This window comes from Anopheles arabiensis, chromosome 2 (genome assembly GCF_016920715.1).
Source record: "Anopheles arabiensis isolate DONGOLA chromosome 2, AaraD3, whole genome shotgun sequence".
NCBI lineage: Eukaryota > Metazoa > Arthropoda > Insecta > Diptera > Culicidae > Anopheles > Anopheles arabiensis.
Window position 1 is genome coordinate 38,810,555 of NC_053517.1, and position 25,354 is coordinate 38,835,908.

At 45.0% G+C, this 25,354-nt stretch overlaps 1 protein-coding gene across 7 annotated transcripts; it reads left to right on the top strand.

Moving 5' to 3' along the window:
• The first annotated feature begins 1,488 nt into the window (after positions 1-1,488).
• LOC120895163 lies at positions 1,489-23,556 on the top strand. 7 transcript variants are annotated; one of them, XM_040298260.1, is made up of 8 exons: positions 1,489-1,534; positions 11,976-13,143; positions 16,668-16,820; positions 16,906-17,383; positions 17,541-17,708; positions 17,920-18,109; positions 18,262-18,410; positions 20,513-23,556. In XM_040298260.1, exons 2-8 carry the CDS (start codon positions 12,423-12,425, stop codon positions 22,818-22,820), a joined length of 4,167 nt encoding a protein of 1,388 aa, XP_040154194.1. In that variant the 5' UTR covers positions 1,489-1,534; positions 11,976-12,422; the 3' UTR covers positions 22,821-23,556. The 7 variants fall into 7 exon arrangements, with proteins under 7 accessions (XP_040154194.1, XP_040154192.1, XP_040154198.1 ...); XM_040298258.1 differs by having other exon boundaries at positions 1,492-1,740; XM_040298264.1 differs by having other exon boundaries at positions 1,492-1,740; positions 12,310-13,143.
• The last annotated feature ends 1,798 nt before the right edge of the window (positions 23,557-25,354 follow it).

Genomic DNA, 25,354 nt, shown 5'->3' on the forward strand with positions numbered 1-25,354 from the left:
TTGGACTGCAGCTTGCATCATTCTCATCAGAAGGTAAACAAACGGTTTTCGAAAAAATATGCTTTTTTCAACTAATGTATGTATTAACCAGCTTGAGGAATGATTATTTGCTACTTTTAGGACATTTAAGCATGAAAAATTAAACCTTGCGGCACAGGGTGTAACCATAACAAATGACAGCTCTACAGAATCGCTGAACATGTCAACGCCTACTTCCGCAGAATTCTATGTCTCGCTGAAAGAGTCTATTATATGCCTGAACGAATCTACAACTCGCTGAACATGTCTATATAATCCTCGAAAACCCTGTAAGGTATTAGGATAAATTGAAGATCACATTAAGTGCCAATGTTTAATGTTAAACTAACAAGCAAGGGATTGGAATTGTTTATTAGAATATATACATTAATTTGATGAGATTTTTTGATTATGTTTGCTCAATACAGAATTGTACTTTTTGATAAATGTAGAAAAACAGCAAAAAAAAAAAAAATTAAGGCATATTTTAAAATTTTTAAATTTTCTGTCGTGGTTGGCATACTGCCCAGATTTCAAACTGGTTTTCTTATGTTTTCAAAACCATCTTACGGTACTTTACGGTATATCAACAAAATACATGATGAGACGCATTTAAAAGTATTTGACAGGAATCCTTCAAACAATAATACAGTACATTAGAGTGACGAAGTCATCAAGGAGTACGACTCATGCAGATAGCCTTGTACCAATGATTTTTAGAATTTTTCTCAATGGTTTAACACTCTGGGCGCTGTGTGGCTCGTTTTGGAATCGCAGCTTTATTCACTCTCCTTCTCTGTGATTGGTTTCTCAGCAACTCTCAGGAGAGCGTATTGCAGTGGGAAGAAAGAGAGAGCGCTTATTGCAGAAGCGGCATCGTATGTGAGGATCGGATAGAGATACTAATGCCAGCGCCCAGAGTGTTAAACATAAATAATACTATCAATAACAATTTCTAAGTGCCTACGCTCAAACATTTGTTACACGATACTAAGTTGAAGTTCACGTGTAGGTTGGTACTACTAGGTTACCAATACTTATAAACTCAAATTTATTGTATTGTTATATGAAAGACTTTCATATGAAAGATTGATCGAGCTTTTTTGGGTAAACTAAATAACGCAAAAAAGCTATCTAATCGAATTCGATTATTCGGTAAAGTATGAAAAAACATAAAGAAATATACAGAATATTATGTCCTTAACCTAAGTATATATTTTTTTGTTAAATTAGCTGTATAGTGATTTTTGTTGTGTCAGTAACGCATTTGTGTATTTTTGGCTTATTTTAAAATCATGGAATGAATACATTACTTGTTGGGATTATTCAATGCATGTCGAATGAAAATGGCCACGGAAATTTGTCACAGACTGTCGTACCGCCGTCACGAAACAGAGAGTGCGATCTCCTGTTACACCGCCTCACGAGAGTGTTTGTTATGCAGCATTGCAAGCGTCCTCAGTCTTCGATCGATCGTGGCGTGGTTAGCACACGCAACACAAGATCGCGGATCTCCGTACGTTCGTGCCTTTTGCCTTTGCACGGGGGTCACCAACAGCGAGTGGCGTTTGCCTTCGGGGGGAATTTCTTTTTCTTTTCAAATAACGAAAACAAAAACTAAAATGACGACAAAAAAAAAACAATCCGTATCTTGTGTGCGACAGAACAGACCGTGTTCGAAGATCGAGTGATCGAGAAAAGAAAAGTAACAACGAAACAGCGGTAAGAAGTCGCTCAGCAGTCGTTGTGTGTGTGCGTGTGTGTGTGTGCGAATCGGAAGCGACGCCTTAACGATATTCAAAACAATTTAAACAAGAAAAGCAAAACTCAATCCGAATGCATTGGCCCTGGTTGGTATGTGAAGTTGCAACGCGATGATGAATTCATAGGCCCTTGAGTGTGTCTGTGTGTGGCGGTGTGTGATTCGGTAGAAGTTGAAGAAGAGTTGTGCAGCTCCCTTTCTATGGCATTCAGTGATGTTTTGGTGTGTTCGGAATGTTACCTTTGTTGCCATTGTGGTTGATGGCGGCTCAACAAAGCACGTGTTCAATATTCAAATATTCAAATTCGAAGTGATTCAAAGCCAACCACTGTCCTTTAGTTTGTGGCGATGCAAAGTAGCACACAGCAAACAGATCGCAAGAAAACGTATCGCAGTGTGTCTCGAAAGGTGAGAGTGACTGTGGTTCAGTCACCTGGCCGTGCGAAGATGATCGCGCCCCTACGTTACTGTGCAGTGCTGTGTAGTTAGGATCGTGTCTTTGGGGGTATTTCTCTATGCGTTCGATCGTTGTACGTTTCACTGGTGAGCGCCGAAGGGGAAAGGAAATGTCGCGCAAAGCAACGCATAAACCGGCGCACGGGCGGGCACAAAACCGGAGCGCAAGAAGAGCAAGATCGCATCTCGTTGGCTTCTTCCTCTCGAGCGGTTTTATAAATAACGCCCCACGTACGAGCGGGTGTCGCTTCCTAGCCCAGCTCTTCACCGTGCGCTGCTTCGGAGGCAAAAGAGTGCTTCGTACACAAGCGTGCGTACATTAAACGCTGGCAGCATTGGGTACGCAGCTGGCAGCGGCAGAGCCTGTCGCTGGGTGTATTAGATCCGCCCTTCTTCCGCTTCTGCCCGCCGAAAACGCACACGTGACACTGTGCGCTGGTGTGAGTGTGTGCGGTGTTTTATTTGCTGTATTTTTGTTTTCCTCATTCGCTCCTTTCACTTCCAACCCATCACCACGCGGCACCACGCGGTACGCGCGGCTCTGTTTCGGTTGCGCTAAATTTATAAAGTGTCACGATGTGGTTCGTTCCATACACGGTACGTTCGTGAAACTTCAGGCACCCTGTTCGGGGCCGGGGTGCGCTTGGGTGCGTGAGTGAAAAAAGGGTGCAGCTGAGCCGGGTGGCCGAGGTGGACAAGATTAAATTAAGCGAAGGAAGCGGGAAACCGGGACGGTGGGACGTGGAACGTTGAGTGGAAAGTCATGCAATTTACGTTCGAGAAGAAACACACCCTTGCGCGGTTGGCTTGGACGATGACGGCGATGACACTAGGAAGTGGATTTACGCAAGGAATCCCGGTCGAAAGCGTTTGAAATTCCTCACGAAACCATACCAAAACCGGGTAGCGCGCTAGGAGTATTGTTTTGTCCGCTCGATGGTGTTAATGGTGTGCGCATTGTATTTAAAATGTTGATGTGTCGCTAGCGTATAAAGTGTTGGGTTTTTTTCTTATACGATCTGTATGTGATCATCGAGCGTAAGAGGTGCTGTCAAAGGTCACTCGAACTGTTGAGGTTCGTGTTGGTCATCTCTGTTGTGAGTTTTCTTCGACCAGCATCAGTTTCGTCACGCTTAAGAATGCAATCACGCGGTGCCGTGGCTAGAATGTTGTTTGTGATACGGTGTAAATGTGTATGTGTATGTGTTTGTTTGTTTTGTCGACTCTTGCTGTTACCTTGTTTCGAGGCATTCTTCTTGCGTTAGCCGTGGTAATTATTTTTAGTTATTTGGCTGAACATTTCTCTTGCTCTAGAGAGTGAAAGTATTGTTTTCTGGCCACCGATAGCGATGTCATTTTGCAAAGGATGATCATACAAAATAGGTTTTTTTTCAGTTTAAATAGTTTAATGTAACGTGAAAACGTATGTAAAAATCTAATCTTTCGAAAACATGTACATGATGTAAATTATGATTGTTGCAAGCGATTATTTCAAATTAAAAATTGTTTGATTTGAAGTTTGATCGATAGAAATGTTTTTTTTTATTTGAAATGTAACAGTAACTAGAGTGATTGTTGTGGCTTGAATAATCATGAGCTAATCATTTTAACTTAAAGGCTCATTGGGGGTTTGAAGCAGAGTGGCCAGATAGATTATTTTTGCGGTTTTCGGTAGGCGCATCAAAATTTTATCGGTAGTTTTCGGTAGGAGTTTCAGATTTTTCGGTAGTTTTCGGTAGGCTTTGAAGTGTTGAGCGGGGGGGGGTTGAAGGAGATGGAAGCTAATCTTTCCCATGAAGAGCAGCAGAGAAAATAACATCTTTCATTTATTTAAAGGAGATAGTTTAGATTTGGTTCATAGCGGTCACATGAGGCCTTTCTGAAGTGTCGATCTGAAAATTGTACTAGGGAATTCAACCCAACAAATGATTGGGACGCTCTGGCAGCAATCGAACGCGACATCGAACATGACAAATATATGGGATTTTACATGTTCGATGTGATAACCCACAAATCGAACATGTGAAGTCCTGTATATTTTTCATGTTCGATGTCGTGTTCTATTGCTGCTAGAGCGCCGGGTTACATTATCTGTCAAATTGCATATAAAATTTTATCAGCGCGTTCGACTTCATGAGGTGCAGACACGGGCCTTAGTTGTCTCTGTTGAACTTATGGTTCTGGTTGCTAGTGATTTCCATAAAGAGTTTTATACATTAAGTGATTTGGGAAATGGTTATATGACTTTTTGGTTAGTATTACGAAAAAATCTGTGATTTTCGGTAGGATAAATGAAAAATCGGTAGTTTTAGGGGGCTCATCTGTGAATCGGTAGGCATGTCAAAAATCGGTAGGAATACAGATAAATCGGTATGTCTGGTCACTCTGGTTTGAAGTGTATTGAATTGAGTTGAGCACCTTTTCCACATTGTGTGTTTAAGTTACAAATCTCAAAGTTTTTTGGAGTAGTGGTATGGAATAAAAATGGAAAACAACACTCTCAATAGGTTAGCAAAGATTAACATGATATGGCTTCGATAACCTGAATTTTCATTATGTAGGTGTTTAATGTATTTAAACGTATTATATTTGATGTATTTAAGATATCCAAAATCGAGTTAAGAAGATGGCATTGAACAAATTTAATTTTTAATAAAATGTACGCTTTCCTGATTAAATTGTTAGCATTTGCTTTTTTTATGTGGTACATTATTCGATTCTTTTACAATATTTTACACAACTACTGTTTGTTTTTGTTTTTGTGTATTATCTAAAAAAATATTTTAAGTATTTCCAATTAATTGAATAATTTAACAATAATCTTGGCAGTAAACACCAACGCCGACGCCAACGCACATTTTATAAAAAATGAAATTTATTCAATGTAATCTTATAACATTTAGACGGTAAAATTTGTGAAAACGCCCGAGCCCGAGAAGTAAACTAGCGACAAAAGCAGCTTTTGCATGAAATTTTAGTTGTTATACTGAAGTGATAGATGCAATGAAATTGATGCAGTGAGGCAATAAATGAGCATTTTAGAGTTAACTTCTCTGTTAGTACCACGAACAGCAAGTTTCGAATAAATCTTCTGAATCATATTGACAATCCCCCATCGAAATGGCTGCGAAATGGTCGTTTCAGTTCAATTGCAAGCATGCCTTAAGGTATAGACAAACAAAAAAAGACACATTAACAGTTCGGCGAACGCTTAGCCATTAGCTTTCTCGCATTACAATGATGAAAATGCGTTCAACTCGTAAGCGTTTTACTTAGCGTGTGTGTGTGAGTGCCGCGTGATGGAAAACGGATCGCTCGCAGAGGTTTCATCCATTATTTTTACATTTCTCGAGCATTTCCGGACAAATGGATAGTGGTGAACAGATGTTGGCATTCGCACAACGATCAGCAATCAGCATGCATCACTCCTCGCTTACCCTTGCCATGCCACTTTTTTCTACCGGTACCCACACTGCCTGTATGGAAAAAGCCAAACCTCATCCGGGTTCGAGTTCGATTTGCTTTCCCCCAGCCTATGCAGGTTCGTTGCGGAAGCACCAAACATTCCAACATACCTTCCTGTCTGCACGCCATCCATCGCACCCGGTTCGATCGGTACCGTCTGGGTAGGTCGCTCGGGAAAAGGTTACCAGAAAATTAATGACCACCTAATGACGGCAGAAGGGGAAAGGGTGCACTTTTGAGACAGCAGCAGCAACAGCAGCATGGTAAGGTAAAACTTCTGCAGCGCGTTGCATTGACTAGTTGCGCAAAGACGTGGAACACCGCTCCCGAAGATGGTGATGATGATAGTACACGAATTAATTAGCAGCTGTGGACTGTGATGTTCGGGTGGGACTTGGATGACCAAACGGGGGTCGGAGGCGATGAAACAATACTTCATAAAAAAGGCAGGTTGATCAAGGCTTCTCCGTTCAGACCATTCAGGTACACCGACGAAGGCTGTCGTTTTTAATTTGCAGCCATGCACACGGTTCCGGAGCGTTTGCTGCAAACTACGAACACATCTGGCACGTTTTAGCCACGAGACAGAAACACATTTCGGGTCCCATTGGCCGCACAAGTAAATCAATCTTCTTCACTCGTTACCCGTGCGCGTTGCATGCCACTCCTGTTTTCGGTTGCCCGGGACGATGGACGGAGTAATTTTCATGTATCTCTTGTACGTTACGGGTTTTTTGCTTCCATTTGCTGCTTCCCATTTCGCACAACCGCATTGACACTGGGTGCTGGGTGCAGAGATGATGAACTGCTGCACGTGCCCACAGCTGCACGGCTGCATTCCGAAAATGTAGCCACCCTCCTTGCAAACGGAACATATGGTACCGCGAGCTGCCGGTTGCGTTCGGTTCCGTTCGGTTACGGTTTTGCATCTGCAAATGGGTTGCAGCTCTGCCCTGTGGAGCCTGGGCAATGATATCGCTGGAGGACGGAGTGTGTCTGCGCGTGTATGTGTGGTTTCAAGAAAAGATTGCATTTGCAGAAGACCGTTTACTCGTTTGGATAATTTTTCCTACTTGAGCTCGTGCCTGGCGGCACCCGCCGTTGGCAGTTGTGAGCAGCTTGTGGCCCAGGGGCAATTAAAGTAACAACCGTGCAGTGCACTTCATCCGAGCCATGGAGCGAAACAGCGATCGGTTGGGTAGGGGGTTTGACGTATAATGAAGCAACGTTTCCACGCAGCGAAGGTGAATTTCTGACTGGCTGGAGCTGATAAAGAGCAACGGGGAGCCCGCAACGGGGAACTGCTGCTTGATATGATCATGTTGCCTGCGTAGCTGGCCCTCCCTTGCGATGCCCTTTTCAAATGAGGAAAAGGCAATAACGACATCACACAAGGCATCGTGTTCCACCATTGCGGCAATGGCTGGGCAAAGTTGTAGGTTACAGTTCGCTTCGTTCGCCTGCCCAGGGCGTTTATTGCTGCCCAGGGAAACGACGGACCCGGCCACCACAGTACCGCGGAGCAGGTACTGAACGGCAAAGGTAAAAGGGGGAGAACGCTTCGAGACTTCCCGAAAGTAGCCGGGATGGCACAGGGACCACAGACAGGAACAGATGTTCGATGGGAAGAGTTTACTCTGCGTGTTTTTAGTGTGTGTGTGCTGCCTCTGTTGCCGCAGTTACACGGTGCCTGGGTGCTGCGTACGCTCCCCACATGGAAGATGATGGAGTTTGACGCAAAAACGGGAAAACGCATTTGCTTCACAAGAAATGGAAACGTCCGTCCAGCTTCTCGTAGCCCGGCTCGAAAAGATGCGTTCCCGAATGGCACAGCGTACAGTGCCGGTGGATGGGGTTTAATTTTAGCTCTTCCTTCTCGTAGCGTCAGCGTTCGCTGGTGCTGCCTGCCCTCTGTGGCGCTGTCGGGTGTGAGCGCGGCGGTCTGTGCAACCGTATTCTTCTGCACTGGCCGATCCCCGGATATTGACCGGATCAATGCAAAAGTTGGTACGGGAACGGGACAAGTGGAACTTTAATTAATTGCATTCGACGAATCGCGAATAATTTCTGAATCGCGCACACTACACCGGGGAGTGTTTGAAAGGTTGGGTGGAAACGTGTGCAGTTACGGCGACGACGACGACGACGACGCTGTTTTGATCACCGATGAAATATTACCATCGACGGCTCGTATTCCTCTCCTTTTGGTTTGCCAAGAGTTTTCCCTCTCCCCTTAACTTGGAAGGTGTAGCAAGTGAGCACCTTTTACGATGGGCGTTGGTCACTTGATTCTGTGCACGGCCGAAAAAGGCGGAAGTCTGCAGCTGGTGCTGGTCTGCGTTCGTTGCCGTGTCCCGTTCAGTGTGTGTGCTTCCTTAATTAATAAAGTTTGCTCCCGTGCGTACGGCGGCAAGGAAGCACTATCAGGACAAGCAGGAAAAAACGCATAAAACCATCCGGTCACTTGTGTTTTTCCACCCAAACTGCTGTTAACTTCGCTCGTATCTGGCGAATTTCCTGTGTCGCTCGCGTTTGGCGGAAAGGAACGGTTTATCTGATGCAATTTTTGTTGGTTCGCCGAATCGGGTTATGGTGGCCGGAGCGCAGCAGCCTCTCCCTGGCCTCTCCCCAGCGGCAATAAAACTCCAAGATTCATCAAGAAGTTATGAGGCGCGTTTGCGCTTCCCTTACGCCCCGCAACCACGCAAAACGGTACCGCGGGCGAACGTGTTCTACCGTGCAAACATACTTTCTTAGCGTATCGGGTTGACGACGGGGGGATGCTGGTGGGTGGGTCGAGATGTCAGGAAGTGAAGGTGTTTCTATTTATACGCGTTTGCTTTGGGCAAGCGGCAGCGTAAACGAGGTGCCCAAAGAATCCATGGGACGCGCACTTCGTAATGCCACACGTCAGATGCACGAAGAGCGATAATTATTGTTCGGCAAACAGAGTAGGCGGCCAGTGCGATGCGGACGAATGGTGATCACGCAACGGCAATATAGTTGCGATTTGCTCTGTGGGTTTCCGGTAGAAGCGTTAGGTATCGGATTCGACTAGCTTCTCATTGATGGCGATGAAAGCGAATGGTTAATGATTGTTGAAAGGCTATTGGATGGCTGGATGTGAGTGAGCATGTATGAAGTGGTTCGGGAGGAAAGATTAGCTCGAGCAGTATTCGTAATATTAAACTTACAGTTCAAAAATCGAATAAATGGGGTCAAACCATTTTGTCACAGTGTTTATCAGCAGAACTTTATTTCGAAGCTATGTTGACGAAATGGAATCTTTTTAATTTATACAGGGTTTTACAAGTCATAATCGAATGTCAGCAAAACAATTTCAGTTGCTCAAGATTCAGTTTAGCTGTGATTTTATTTTGTTTGATTGGTGCGATGCTATTTTTTACAAGCGCAATATGTTCTTTCAGAGGCTTTTTGCATAGTTTTTGAAATTCAAACACGGATCTTGAGATCATACTATTGTGATCAATGCTTTTAAGTTCAAGGCGTTTAAGCATTATATTTATCAAATATTACATATTTATTGCAAAAGAGGCGATTTTCTAGGCAAATGGTTCATACACATAGTACATGTTTACATAGGCTAGTGCTCGCTGTTTTTTGCATAGAAAATCCTATTTTTTACAATAAATACGTTATATTTCATAATTATAATGCTAAAACATATTAAATAATTCATTTCATATAAAAGATATCAAAATGCGTGATTGAATTTGCAAATCGTTGCGAAGGGCCACTAAAAAAACTATTTGAGCGATTTAATATTCATATCGCGGTTGTGAAAATAGCATCGGTGCGGTCAAACAACAACTTAACACAGCTAAACTGAATCTTTAGCAACTGAAATTGTTTTGCTGACATTCGATTCTGACTTGTAAAACTTTGTAAAACAAATGTAGATGTTTTTGTAATGTTACTATTTTGGCAGGTGTAAAGAAAAGAAAAATTAAGCAATTTAGATGCATGCAGAATGCATAAGGATGCAATTTTAGTGATCTAAATCCTTTCGATGATTTTTGTGCTTTTTTATTCAGTTAGATAAATATAGTCGGAAACGAGATGCAAAATAAAATTTCATCAAAAAGTTGTTTTTATTTTTATACTTAATTGCTTAAAAATCTGAAATTCAAATGGGATTCAAATAGCTTGTTTTTTAATTGTTGCAAAACCTAAATGTATCCCAATAATATCTTAAAAAGAATCTACCACGAATCCAACCCCCTGCAGCAATCAACACACACTTAATCTTCGCAATTACACACTTAATCTTCGCAATCTTAATCATCTGCAATATGTGTCGAGATAAAAATACATTGCCCGTTATGGTTACACATGTGAAACCCTAAAAAAAAGTTTGCCTTAATCGCATACCAACCACTACCAATACGGGTCAGACTATTCTAAAAGAATTAAAAAAAGCAACATATTTAACGTGCCTTCCAACGGCACCATGAATGTGAGAGGCTGCAAACGAAAGATAAATAAAAACGCGTTGAATCACTGGTTCGGCAGAAAAATGTCACACTCACCGGGTTCTCTCTCTCGCGTGACATTGAAATGCATCAACGCAAAGGAATGTACAGATTGTTTCCATGAACCATTCTTTGGTTGGTACATTTTGACGCTTTCGCCTTTCCAGCCGCCGCACAAGTAAGTCGGCACACATTGTGAAGGGCAAAATCATCCCCGCTTTGCCACTCCGAACGGTGTAAATGAGTGAGTGCTTGTGCCAGGTAGTTTACACATCCTCAAAACTCATGTTTTCACCAAGAGAACCGTGTAGGAGGGCGCTCAAAATCATCAAAGCTTCACCGCCCTTTGTAGGTAAATCATAAACCGACGGGCGCACGTTTGAAATTTGCCCGCCATCAAACACCCGAACGACACTAATAGAGTGTTGGTGTTGATGTAAATGAGTTGTTTTCGAACCAGCTTAATTGATACACTTCCCCTTTTTTGTTGTTGGTGTGACGTGATCGTTAGCGCAGCTATCACTGGAAGGTGGATTGGCGAATCGGACCGAATGTTGCTTCATTGAGATGCTTCGTTTTTCTTCTTTCCGCATGACGTAGCACTCGAATTCTTTGAATTGCTTAGCTGCTTCATTCCCAAGAAAAAAGAAGAAGAAAAACCCCGAAAACATTATTTTTGAACACACTCTACAATACGACCATTTTGGCGCAATTCAAGAGCACCGCGCATCATAACATCCGCGCTTCTCTTTGAAGGCGTAAACCTACCAAACCGAACTCTTCTGGCAGGGAAGAGACGCAGGCAGCGCGAATGTTTTTAGTGCGGAAAGCGATGAGGGAAGCGTTGCGGGGAACATCGTCAACATAAAAATAACCCGCACTAGATGGGCAGATGCTTGAGATGTCGTCGTTTTGTACTGTGTGTGTGTGTGTGTGTGTGTTTTTTTTTAAATTTTATTTTATCTCTTCTCTCTAGAATTTGTTTTATTTTTTGCTCGTTGAGGTTCATTTTTAGTTCAACCGCCTTTTCCGCCGCCACCTCAAACACCCGAACCGACGACGACAACCAGCAGCTCTTGTGCGGTGTCGTCCCTAATGCATCGTCGTTTTTTCTTGCTTGGTTTCCAATCTTCGCTTGACAAAAAAGAAGAAGCACAAGAAGAAAACAACTCCCCAATCCAAACAGCAGCAGGCCCCCATTAGCTGGTAGAACTCACTTAAAACCGTTTCGCGTTTCACCCGTAGTGTAAACATCTGATTAGCTGCTTACTACAGTAAAGGCGCACACGGGATGGGTGGAAAGTGCGCGTAGAAGCATTTTCTTTTTTATTTTCCACCTGTTTCTCTCACCCTCACACTAATACATATATATATACAGATACACACAAACAGACGAGAAAGCAGTGCGCGGCGCATTATCATGTTGTGTCATCTGGGCCGGTAATCCTTCGCCTTGCCCCCAGCCCTCCCAATCGTACGCCGATCTTCCTCTCAGCTCTGGCGTGCGTTTATAAGGCTCTTTGTATGTGTGTGAGTGTTTGTGGGTATGATGGTGTGCCGTTGGCATTTTAGATGAACATTTAGCTTCCACCGCACGCTTTTCTATGCTGTCCCTACCGGGACATGCTATTGTTTTTCTCAAACGGTTTTGGTGGTTGAGGCTGCCCTTTTGATTTGTAGGTCGGTGAGCAACATTGCATACGCTCGCGTGCTGCATACATCCTTCCCTTTTCAGCGCAGCACAGTTTAGTTTAATGTTATCGTTTTATCTCTTTCTCTAGATTGTTGGTTTGAAATACATCACAGACAGGTGCAAAATGGTTTAACGGCCAAAAAGTCCCGATTGGATCTGGTTAGTGTGGCTGTTCAGTGAATAAACCTACACCGACAAGCGTAGCGAGTGGTAATTGTGATGATGTTTGATTTGATGCATGGTGTTGAACGTGTTTGAGAAGCGTCAAGTAAGCTAGTACGAGACTAAGTGAACATAGAAGTGAACTAATCCACTCCATTCCGGTAGGGATCCGTACAGTGATGGTGTTTGAGTGTTGTGTTTTTTCTTTGTCAGAGTTACGAAACAGCGATTACCTTTTAAAAACTTTTTGTCTTGTGAAGTGTCAAGTGTTTCAATGTTTGACAAGCTAGTGTGCGACGTGAAAGTGTGTGTAAGCTCCCCAAGCAACAGCAACCCAATTGATGATCGCTCCGCAAAGCTGTAAAACAACACAATGACGATATTGTTACTCCTGCTTCTGCTCACCCTATCGGTGCAGCCCGGGCAATCACAAGTGGAAACGATCCTGGACAGCAGCGAGTATGACGATCTGGGATTGCCCACCGTGACAGAGCGTAAGGGTCAGATGGCCGGGTTCCTTGCGAGTGACGGCAGTGATCTCTACCCTTCCATATCCATGTCCAACGATGGACCGTCGGTTCCGTACCAGCAGCGCCCATCGAACTATGCAACCAATCCATTTATAGCGCGGGCGGAGCAGTACCGCAAAGCGCACGCTAGTCTCCGACCACAGCCTCAGGGATCCTCAGCCCAGCAGACTCAGCAACAGCAGCAGCAGCAACAGGGCTACGATCCACGTGACGGTACACCGTACACACGCGATATCGCCGTGAAGCAGGGCATTTTGCGTGGCTCGGTGCGTGTAATGCATCCCCAGTCGGGGTTGAAAAATGTGGACCAATTCCTTGGTATACCGTACGCGGAGGCTCCGGTCGGTTCGCGGCGCTTCATGCCACCGAGTGCGCCGATCCCGTGGAATGGGCTCAAGATGGCCACCAAGCTGTCGCCGGTGTGTCCCCAGAATCTGCCCAGTCTGAACAACGCCAACAACAACTACTCGAAGGGCCGGTACGATCAGATCAAGCGGCTACTTCCGTACCTAAAGGTGGAAAGCGAAGACTGTCTCTATCTCAACCTTTACGTTCCAAGTTATGGTGAGTTAAGCTTATGGGTGTGTTAATTATTACCTCTTTTTAGTTCTGAATCCCGTTCAAACATACGCTGACGCACAACGTCGGTGGTCCTTTGACGTCAGCTCGAGTCCAGGGCTGGTCGGCACAACCAAAGGCGACCCAAACCTGTCCGGAACAAAATCGAAATCTTACTAATAATATCGACGCACGACACTACAAACCACTCCATCATAAAGCAAACGACAGTACGGGATATGTGTGTGTGTATGTTTTTCTTGTTCCTTGGCTTGGTTCAGCTATTTACCTCCCAGAAGTAAATCGCCTGCGTCCTTGAATGTGGAGCGCCAAACGGTAAGGTGGCGCCAAAACCGAATTTCGATCTGGCGATCTGGCGCGTAAGCCGGCGCTGATTTTAGTTGCCTACAGCAGCAACGGTGTGTCGGTGTGTTTGTGTTTTTATTCTTCTTTTTCTTCTGCCTCTCGTTTGTTGGACGCGTTTGCTTTTGGCGCTTACCTCCCACGGTGACACCTTCCCACGTGTTTGATGGGTGGGAAAGCGAGCGCGTTGGAAATGTGGGTCGCCAGAAGGCCAAACCCCAAAAGCCGATCGCACTTGGAACGGGTCCACATTTTATTCTCGGCACTTGGTGAATTTAATTGGCTCGCGGGTTAGCACAGAGGAGCCAAACCGTCGCTTTTCGCTTCATTGTGGTTGTGTATTGTACATGTTTGCGAACGTGCGGGGTTTCGGGTGTTTTGATCGGTGGAGCAAATGTTGTTCAATTAAGTCGCATTTTTCTGGATGGCAAACCTGCATTCGGGGCATTGGCATAAGCATTTGCAACGGGTGTACATTATAGATCGAACTTTAGTTTTGTAGCGTAGTATAATTTAGTTTGCCGGACTGTGTGCCCGGCAAAAAATGGCTATGGTTGAGTGAGTTTTATAGTCAGAAAGGCAATTATTTTAATATGAACTGTTATTAAAATAACAGAAGAAGAACTGCTGCTGTTATCTAGAAGAAGAAGAAGTTGTTATCTTTAAGTTAAGTGTGCAGCATTTTTTTGTTAACAATTAAAACTAGGATGGAAATAGGAGGTTCTCACGCTTTAAAAAAGCCCAATCCAAACTTTAACGCACTTTAAATGTACAAAAAGCTTTCACTTTCATGCGATAATTGAGAGTCTGTAAAAAGTCCTGCACAACGGTAAAATAAAACTTTTTACAATTAAATGTATTTCACATTATCAACGCCATTTTTGATTCTAAATTAATTAAATTTGATGAAAAAAATAAAAAAAGTCCCAAAACCAGTATTTGGATGTACCACACCTAGGAAAATTCCAACAAATACCAACTAGCCTTAGGCAATTCGGTTAATTTTGATGAACGTGGACATACGAGTTCTTTCATTGCGATGAACTGAACGTGAATCGCGATTCATTCGTTCATTTCAGTTGAAAAAAATATTGTGACTTGTGAAATATTGTGCAAGAAAAACATAATTAGTGTAACACATTTTGACAATTATTAGGCAGATCAGGATGCTCTTTACTACGATTGGAAGGACTTTCTTTTCTTGAGCGTCCTGTTATACGGTTCACGTTAATATTTGTATGGGGAAAATTAACGACCTGGTGTACTAAGACTTTCTTTATTTAGACCGGTAAGACGTTATTTTCATGACCAACTCATTACATTTTGATTTATAAAGAACCGATGAACATTGATTAGATGAACGTAGGTCCTTCTTTCTTTAGGATGAATTGAATGAATCGTACAGTTCTGGTTCTTGGGGCACACCTCTAATACCAATTCTAATTACTCTAATGTACAGCTGCCATTCTAGACGTACATTTGAAATGAAATTGATTACATCTCCGAGATATAAAATGTATTCCAAAGATTCAAATTCCAAATCAAACTAATTGGTCAAAATAAACATCACAAAAAAAACCACTAACTGTAACATGTTGAGCTTAATTGCGACTGAGCCCTTCTAAAGCCTATAATTTTCTTTGTAATTAAATATGAATCCATGAATAGTCCGTGCCTTAGTGTTGCTAGTAGGAATGATTGAGGACATTATAGAGTGTATAAATTTAATTTGGTTCATGATTTTTGGTTCCATTGCATTCCGATCACTGTTTGTTCACCAGTTCCTAGTAAGCGCGGTAACCAGTTCTATTTTCATTACACGAATGAAAATTGCACATTAAATTTGCACGGTTGAGAATGGAATTACGGACCCTGCCCTTAGTGTGGGTTATTTGCCGTTTGTATGCTATTTTATTTCTGGCGGAAGAAACGATACTCTCCTGTCACCTGGCTGGCAAGGTGTGGTGAGTCCGTAGCTTAAAACCGAATTCCGAACACAAAAATGCAAACCCACCAACCAGCTGAAAAATTTGCCCAGCCCTTGTGTAAATGTGCTTGTGGTAGTACGTATGTACGAACGTGCACGACCCGCAGGAGCAGAAAAGCGGACAAGCGAAATTGGATTTAATAAATGCAAAAACAACTCACCATTCCTCGCTATGTTGCCGGGACAGCCGGGAGTGGCGCGATGCCATCAATGTGGGGGGCGTTCGGTAAAGAGCGTAAATTTTATTACGTTCAGCAGAATTCAATTACTGACCCACTTCACAAACGCGAAAATGATCGGTCCGGTCTTCCGTGCGCCGGCCATCATGCTGTAGTTAAAAATTTCGCCCCACCGTTTCGCCCGGAAAGTAGAAGAGAGTAAACGAAGTTCGACAGGAGTCACTGCGGTTGCTTGCAGTTCGGCCCCGTTCCTGTTGCATCCGCTTTTTGTTTTACTTCTTTTTTTTGTGAAGCAAACTGGTTTGGGTGAAGTGTGATCTTGGAACAATGCCAGTCCCAGGCTGGTTGGTATGAGGGTATGAGTGAACTATGCTGAGGTCAGGAATTTCGAGGGTGATGTTTTTGTAATGCTTTTTTCGCCGACAACATCGTTTGATCGGTGCAGAAGGTTTGATTTTTTTTGGTTGTGAACAGTTTAATGCTGAAAACAGTGCTGCAAGCAAGCGAAGCATAAATGCTGATTTAATTGTCATTTGCATGAAAGGATGTTGATTTAGTGTTTACTTTTTCTGCACGAAACACACACACACAGACTTGGCTCGTGTTCGAGGTTCAATATTACATTTCAAGTAATTAAATTATGCGTTGGACGTATTTGCCTCTTCAACGAAAGGTCAGCACGCTTCGCTCCCAAAAATCTCGCGAAAGCATAATTATGCTCATACAAAACATGCAATCTAATCAACCCACTATACAAAACGCACTTGTCCCAGGTAGTCAAAAGCAGTAGCTCATGAGTAGATTTCAATTTTCGTGGCCACACCCTCGGCCTCTGACCACGACCGTTTACGCCTGTAATTTGATATTGAATTTCAATTACCGTGCATTGTTCAGCGGAGCGTTAGTTTGAACCTTCCTCACCTACCCTGTGCTGCGGAACACATCTCTATCCGTTTTACAACACATCTCTATCCCACCACTTCTCGCTCGTGTGTTTGCAGATGGTATCGGACCGCAGACTAAGTATCCCGTCATCGTGTACATCCATGGCGAATCGTACGAGTGGAACAGCGGCAACCCGTACGACGGGTCCATCCTGGCCAGCTACGGTCAGGTGATAGTGGTAACGCTCAACTTCCGCCTGGGCATTCTCGGTAAGCCATCCGAGCACCGCGCTAATTGGACTACTACTGCTACTACTACTACTATCTCGTTTCATTCCATTTCACCTGCACGTAGGTTTCATGAAACCGGGCATTAGCGATCATACGACCAGCAACTTCGGTCTGCTGGACCAGATAGCGGCGCTGCAGTGGATCAAGGAAAACATCGGCGCGTTCGGTGGCGATGCCAAGCTGGTGACGGTGATGGGCCAGGGCACGGGAGCGGCCTGCGTCAACTTTCTCATGGTGTCGCCGGTCGCGAAGGGACTGTTTCACCGGGCGATCCTGATGTCCGGCTCGGCGCTGTCCGATTGGGCCCTCACGCAGCACCCGCTGCAGTCGACGATGCAGGTCCTGCAGGGGCTGAACTGTCCGCTGAACGGGGAGAACGACGAGGTGACGGCTTGCCTGCGCCGCAAACGGTACAGCGAAATATTGGGCGTAAAAACGGCGTCCCCCCAGTTCTCGACCCGGTTCGGCCCGATCGTGGACGGGCTGGTCATACCGAACATGCCGCACAAAGTCATGGGCCAGTACAGTGACATTTTTAGTGGGTAACCGTCGTGTGATTTATCCCATCGTTTGCGTACTCCGCGCGTGGTGTTCAAAAATTAATTTTGATTTATCCTTTTTTATTTCCCCTTTCTGCGCACGCTCACGCATCCACGTTTCCCCCGCTTCGTCCGTACCTGCTGCTCGGACGGCACGTAGATACGATCTGCTGTACGGCATGACCGAGCTGGAATCCTATCACATCCTGAATGCGGTCGCGCTCACGTACGGCCTGCTGGAAAACGAACGAGACAATTTATTGCGATTTTACATGCAAAATCGCTTCGAAATACGTCCCGACCTGGCGCTCGCTGCAACGCTGCGAGAGTAAGTAGATTGCACCGGCTACCCGTTCGCGTTGCATTATTGCTCCAAACCATAACCCCCCCGGAGCGTGTGACGCTGGGAAGTTGGCGGTGGAGGGCGAAAAATTTAAATTGCAACGATAGAGAAAACGGAAATAGACAGAGGCAGCGTGTTTCGACAGCGACTCATTCTGTGTGGTCTGCTTTCCCCCCTTCCTCTCTCCCCCCTCCAGGTACACCGACATCTACATGGACCCGAACAAGGCACTGGCGGACGAGCATCGGGACAATCTGCTGGAAATACTGTCCGATGCGCGCGTCGCCGCCCCGATGGTCCAGACCGGGCTGTATCTGTCGAAGGTCAACCCAAAGTGCTACATGTACGTGTTTGGCCACAACAGCGAGGCGGGCGAGTACGGTCGGGTAAGTGGTTGAGTGGTGGCACTGCATCGCAAAATCATTTGAATGATGTCTAATTACGCTGTAACCGGGTTGCACGCTGCACGGTTTATCTATTTTTCGGTGGCTGCTTCTGGTTTTTCCCTTTCTCCCCGTTGGCTGGCCGAATGCAACAGCTATCGCAAAGCGTGGTCGGCGAGGATCTGGCGTACGTGTTCGGTGCTCCGCTCGGGCAGGTGGGCCCCTTCCAGCATCACTACAATGCGCGCGAGCGGCTGTTTTCCGAGGCTGTTATGAAGTATTTCTCCAACTTTGCCAAGACTGGGTAAGATACCAAGGTTGTTTTTCAATGAGATTGTAGATAACTGTTGTATAGTGTAAAAACTGTATATTGCATATAGTAATGAAATTCAAAACATAGATGTTATACTAAATAATAACTAAGAAAACAGATTAAGCTAATAACAACCCTAATTAAAATGCTTTACAAATTAAACTATTGAACTACAAAAAATAGCGCATAATTGAATACATTTATTAGAAATACCTTCATTATGACGAAATTTATCTATCGTGAGCAGGCCAACAAAAGAGATAGAGAGAGAGAGACCTTTATTATGAAAAACTACGTATATATCTAGCAAACAATCAATCACAAAAGTAATACAGTCGTTGTGTTTGATTTTGGGATTAAATTAAGAGCGGTCCCGTAGTACAGTCGTTAACTCGCACGACTTAACTACATGTCCGTTTTGGGGTCAAGTCTAGGCCGGCATATCCACGTAGGACGTTACGTAGAAGAATTAGAATAAAAGGCTACACATAATGTACATGTTGATTTACTTTACTTTACTAAAAAGTTTCATTCTTTCTTCTTCTTCTTCTTTGGCTCAACAACCGTTGTCGGTCAAGGCCTGCCTGTACCACTAGTGGGCTTTGGCTTTCATGGACTAATTGATTTCCCCCCATAGCAGGATAGTCAATCCTACGTATGGCGGCGCGGCCTATTTGGGGATTGAACCCATGACGGGCATGTTGTTAAGTCGTACGAGTTGACGACTGTACTACGAGACCGGCATAATATTTTCATTCTTCAATTCAATTTTCATTCAATTTTCATTCTTTATAGAAGGAAACTATTCGGCAACGGTTGAAGAACATATTTGTTGTTAAAATTTAACCTCTAATTCATCAACCTCACGACAATCACTATGATATCAATGGACTAAAGATAGCGATAGGGTGTATAATCTGATAAATTTGTCATTTCCGGAGTATTGCTGATGTTTTTAACCTGGGAACGTGTAGTATTTAAAATTAATTGTTTTGTAACTAGTCACGCATTTTTAAATTAGCACAATAATCCTCATTTATTTATTTTCATTAAATCGTCCAATCACTTGTCTAGTTTTCAGTTTCAGTTCAGTTCAGTTGCATTGTTGCAAAGGGTTATAAACGTTTGCACTAAATAAAACTTTTTTTGGTAGGATGTAGAAAGACATTAAGAAAGATAATTTCTATCCATGAACATCTTGGAACTTTTTGTCGTTCAGGGCGGTCGGTCATTTGGAACTGGGCTTTCCTAGAATGCTGTGATTGTTGACTAATAGTGCCAAGAGGTTATAAATGCCGGAATAGGCTTACACGAATTTTACAAAATGCCTCATGAAGTTCGTTTTAGACGCTACGGGGTGCCATTCTTTGATTGCGCACGCTTCTAAACGAAGTAGCTTCTCTTTTTTATCATATCACGATTAGAGTTCGACAGCAAGAGGTAATTTTGTCTGCTGACTCATTGGATAATATTATCGAAAGTGCAATGAACATTTTTTAGTGTGGGAAATGATAAACCCATGAAAAATCGACAATGTTTGTCCTATATTTAATGCAAATGTTAAAGCGGCAGATGTCTGAAATATATTAAACTAATGAAATCTTATGATGATCAATCAACATGCGACTACTAAACCAACCACATTATCGGCAAACCATTTTAGTAAAACATTGCTAAAAGCTTTCCCCTTTGCAAGCAGATAGCCCAACAGCACACAGCACGACATACCGCAGCGGAGTTTTTAATTAAATTGTCAGATCGATGATGCTTTAAAAGCATGTTCCCCATTACCGTCTGACGGTGCATGCAAAACTAACCGACAAACTAATCTGCTTTAGAGGAAATTCCTTCAGCCCGGTCCGCTCCCACCGGGGAACATGGTTCAAATTTCCCTGCCCCGAAATGTGCTGCGAGCTTGCGGATTGATGCAAACGCTGTGGCTGCATGCGTGTACAACATGGGCGAAAGTTTGGGCCGGGATTTACATGCTACCCCTTGAGCGTTCTCCGCCTTCCGCCGTGGCAGACCATGATTACAGCAAACAAATAATTGGTTTTCTCTCGCTCCTCCCTCTCGCCATCCACCCCGCACAGCAACCCGAAAGCGCCCTGGAAGGATCTGTTCCTGAATCTCAACCCGGAAGACTGGTCGTACTACGATGTGGACTGGCCGGAGTACAACAGCATCAACCAGAGCTATTTGCACATGGGCATTACGCCGGTCGTGGGCCACCGGTACCGCCAGAAGTACATGAAGTTCTGGAACGAGGAGCTGCCGGAAGAGCTGAAGAAGATTACCAGCTCGAAGGCGTACGCGCCGTACTCGGACTTCTTCAGCCCGCCCGGCGCAGGCGGGAAGCAGGGTGGCGGTGTGAGTGCGGTGGTTGGGCGGATGCGGGGTGGCACTACGCCCCATCCCGACTATCCCACCGGGCACATTAACCTGTACCCGATTCACGTCGACATCGAGCGGCCGACGGAGGACCCCTTCCGGGAGCTGCTGTACCAGATGAAGGATCCGCTGGCCGGGCCGGGAATGTACAATGCCCCGGCGACTTCCTCCGCTGCCGCCATCCCGGAGAAGGGTGCCAGCCCGGCCCAGCTGGCCGCCGGTGTCCTGGAGCATCCGAAGCACCCGAAGCAACTGCAGCAGTCCGGCAAGGACGGCCCGTTCGGAGCGACGGACGAGCATGAGCTGGACGGGGGTGCGACAGAAATCATGAAAAGTGAATCGACGCTCACCATCCTGATAGCGGTGGCTATCGTGTTTCTGCTGTTCAACATCGTCGTCATAGTGGGCTACCTGGTCCGGCGCCATCTCGGTCGGCCGGGAGCGGGCGGGGTCGGTGTTGGTGGTGTGGCGGGCGGTCGCAAGGTAAAGCGAAAGTACGACGACACGATGCTGGAGAGTGCGGCCGCCGTCGTGGTGGCGGGCGTGGGGCTCGGCGAGAAGGAGGACGGTTGCAATCAGCTGCACGGGCACCACCATCACCACCATCTGCCGCACGGGGCGTATCTGCTTGACGAGGCGGCCACAATGATGCTGCGGAAGTCGAACTCTTACGAGCCGGTGGCGAAGCAACCGTTTGGCGGCGAGCTGCACGGCCCGGTATCGATCGGCGTCGATGCAGTCGATGCACACACGAAGGTGTGCGACTGGATGGTGGCCTCGGCTGGGTGTCGCATGGCACCGGCCGTGCCACCGCACAAGATCAGTGTGGCGATCGATGCGACTCCGCAGGCCCGGGGCAACAGCGTGCTGCGGCAGGAACCGATCGAGATAACGAAGGCCAAGTCGTTCGAGTACGGAGCGACCGATGAGGTGGACTGTGCGGTAAGCGGCTGTCCCGGGGAGGGACGGATGGGGGAAGGTGATGGCAGCGGGACGGGCAGCAGCTCATCCGGCACCTCTTCCTCGTGCTCCAGCTCGGCGACGACCGATGAGCTGAAGCAAACGATGCCCGGTGCCGGAGCAGGACTGTATTACAACTGTCCCGACTATCCGGTGCGACGGTTCGGGGCGACCGGTGAAGGGGGTGAAGAGGAGGTGACGAGCTTCATCGAGCAGGACACTCCCGCGGGTGACATCAATGTGACGTCGCGCGACAAAAGCACCGAAAAGGATCCACTCTCGCCGGAGGAAGCGCTGCGCGTCATACAGAGGCGAAACTTCCCGAAGGTGCTGCCCGACCACCCGCGAACCGGTGGGACGGGCGGGCCGACGACGGTGGGCACCTCGATAAAGCGCCGCTCACTGCCACCCCAGTCGCTGTACGGGGCCCTGCCCCACGGAAACTGCCATAGTTTGCGCCGGGAAGCGGCAGGCGCGGGCCGATTGATTCCGGCTCCGCCACCACGCATCTGCTCCACCCTGGGACGGCCGGCAGCCGTGCGGCAGGCGCGAGCTAGCAACAACTTCATCAGCTCCCCTCCGATCGTGGCCGAGGAGCCACCGGTCGAGGAGGAGCCACCGATCGCGCTGAACACCCTGCACGTCGGTCCCCTGTTGCCGACGCACCAGGAAAGCACCTACATGACGATGTCCCGCCAGAACTCGCTGGGCTCGGAGTGCGAGCCCGGCTCGAGCGAGGCGGACGACGACCGGCCGAGCGAGGAGCAGCCACCAGTCGACATCATTTGCATCGAGCATAAGCCCGAGAACCACTACAGCTACGTGCGGCCGGTTGGGTTGATGCGAACGCCCTCGTCCTTCAAGTGCCCGGAAGCGGTGTCCCGAACGGAGGGCGGAGAAGCGCGCAGTGCGGGCGACGGGGAAACGGGACAGCCGGCGTCGATCGATACAGCCACCCAGCCGCTGCAGCCCGTCCGGGATAAGTTCAGTTCCGACTCCTCCGCCACCGACACAACGTCCGGGAGTACGGGCACGATAAAGAAGCTGTAAATAGCGCACACACACTCGACAGTGGACACGGACATGGCACCTTCCGTGCAGCGCCCGGCAACGCCGAGTTTGACTAACGAGCCATCGGACGGATATTGATTTGTTTTCGGGCTGCAGCCGAAGCTCCGAGGCGGGCCGCATCTTCGCGCAGCTGCCATAACGCAAAGAAGGAGCACGTTTTATCATGCACTTGAAGCATGGAGTATTTATTCTTAGGATCATGTTCCCGTTTCGCCATATCTTACGGTACGGTTGGTGTGGTATCCGGTGAAGCCGTTTCCGGTTTCTCACCCGAGAAACAAACAGACGGACGGTTTTACACATGTATTGGAAAGGTTTTGTGCGCTTAGAAGTCGGTACTTCTGGGGGTGGGGCAAATGTTGCCCGGGCGGTGTCGGACCTACCAAGAGACACAAGCTGATACACACACACACACACTTGCACAAACAAACAAACAAACATAGACACCTACATGCAGATGAAGATTCCATTTATTGATTACATTAATCCGGAAAGCTAACGTAGCAATACGACTGTGCGAATCGAACGACCCGTTGATCGATTTGTTTTGCCCGAGCGCGCCACGGCTGGCGCTTCACGACTATTTATTTACGCTATTTGTACAAATAAAGTAACACGCTAATCAAACACACGGTTTTAGCTTGTAAGCAACAGTAAACTGGTGGCACTATTGCGTTGATGCAATGACAATAAAGTAATTTTCTTAAAAAAAATATGCTTGCTCGGATTTCGATTGATACTGTTAAGTAAGTTTAGTGTGGAATAGAGTGTGCATTTATTTGTTTTTGAGATCAATAAGTGGATTTTAGCTTTTTAGTGGCGACACAAGTCACGTACTGACGTCAAAAGAATTGGTTTATTTTTCAAAATGCAATGAGATTTTTCTCATTTTTGATGATTGTATGAGTATCTTATTATGTCTTCACTCTTTTTGGCTTTATTAAACCCTGATTCGTGTATCAAATATCTAACTAGAAAGTGTGTTTAGAAATTTGAATTAAAACTAGAACTGAAAAGAGGCTGGTAGCGAATATATCTACTGCCATTTTTGAGAAAAATCCTCTTTCCTGGTATTTTCTAGCGAAATTGTAAGTAAAAACTAAAAAGCTTTGTATTCTCTTCAAAGCTCAGTTCCATGTGTGCTTTGAGCATGGAAGTTTCCGTATTGCACGTAAGTAGATTGTATTCAATCGTGGCTTTCTCCATTTGCGTGCAACTTGTGTGAAACATTTCAAACGTACAGTGTGTGCGATATAAGCATTACTGAAGATTCTTTGCATTGTTACAAACTGTGAAAATATACGAAATAATAAACACTACAGATATTAACACCGGTGGAGTATACTCTTTTACGCACTGAACGTTGGTATAGAAACGCTTCAGGCTCAACTTAATGCTCGTCATTTGTAGACAATGTCACAATCATTCTATACGGTTTTTGTAGTGTTTAAGTGATATAAAATTACAGTTTTCATAAATCTGCTCCTCTGCTCCATAACACCTTGTAAAATTATCATGATGCCTACAAGAGAAAACAAATTTTTACTTATATACACGAACAGGTGTGAATGAGCCAAAAATGTATGCCTTAGACTCTAAGTCTTAAAGGCAACATTTCTCGGTACCAACTGAATTTTTTTTTTTATTAAAAGTATCAGAACATTGATATTGTTAATCCAACTTATTATAAGTTTATTGAATGAAAACGTTTTCTACTTGTTACTTGCTTATCAGGTACTATATCCGCTTTTTTAGTTCAAGAAAAACATAAAATATGAAGCGCCAGCCTGCAATAATTCAGAAAATTTAAAAATTTATTTTTACAAAAAAATAGAAGATGTACAAACGACTTATGAAAAGTAAAGTTACTTTGTCCTAAAATAATTAAAAAAAAAGTATTAATAATACAAATATTTCAGACGCAGTGTCAAACAGAATCAAATTACACTGTAGAACATATTTTTAAGAGCTATTTTTCCTTTTAGAAGCTCTGTTCTACGGATCATGGTGACATCTAATCTCATCTCAGTATCGATTCCTTTAACAGACTCAACAATCTCAAATATAATATTTCTCATTTTAGCAGATATAGTAAGGGACTTTAAGGTAAAGGCAATGATCGTAGACTTTATGTTGATTACATCTACAATTGATGCATCAATTAATTTCTGGTTTTGCTCTAGTTCAATTGCTCACAAAATTTTCAAGATGCATAGTTGTGCTAGAAGGAAAAAAAACTAAATAAAATTAATCTAAACATGACCACAAAAAGTCTGAGATATCGATTCTGTCCATTACCAGAAATTCAAAATAGATTTGAATTATTTCCAACCGAAGTTTGTTAGAAATGGGGTTTGTTTCGCCGAAGCGTTGACCATTTTAAAATGAAATGATTGTGCATTCATCAATGCTTACCTTTTCTATGTGTTGTTCGAACCAATCGGATATCAACTATTTGTAACATTAGCCTACTCGCTGATGTTACAACGCTCCCTATCTATTGCAATTATTGA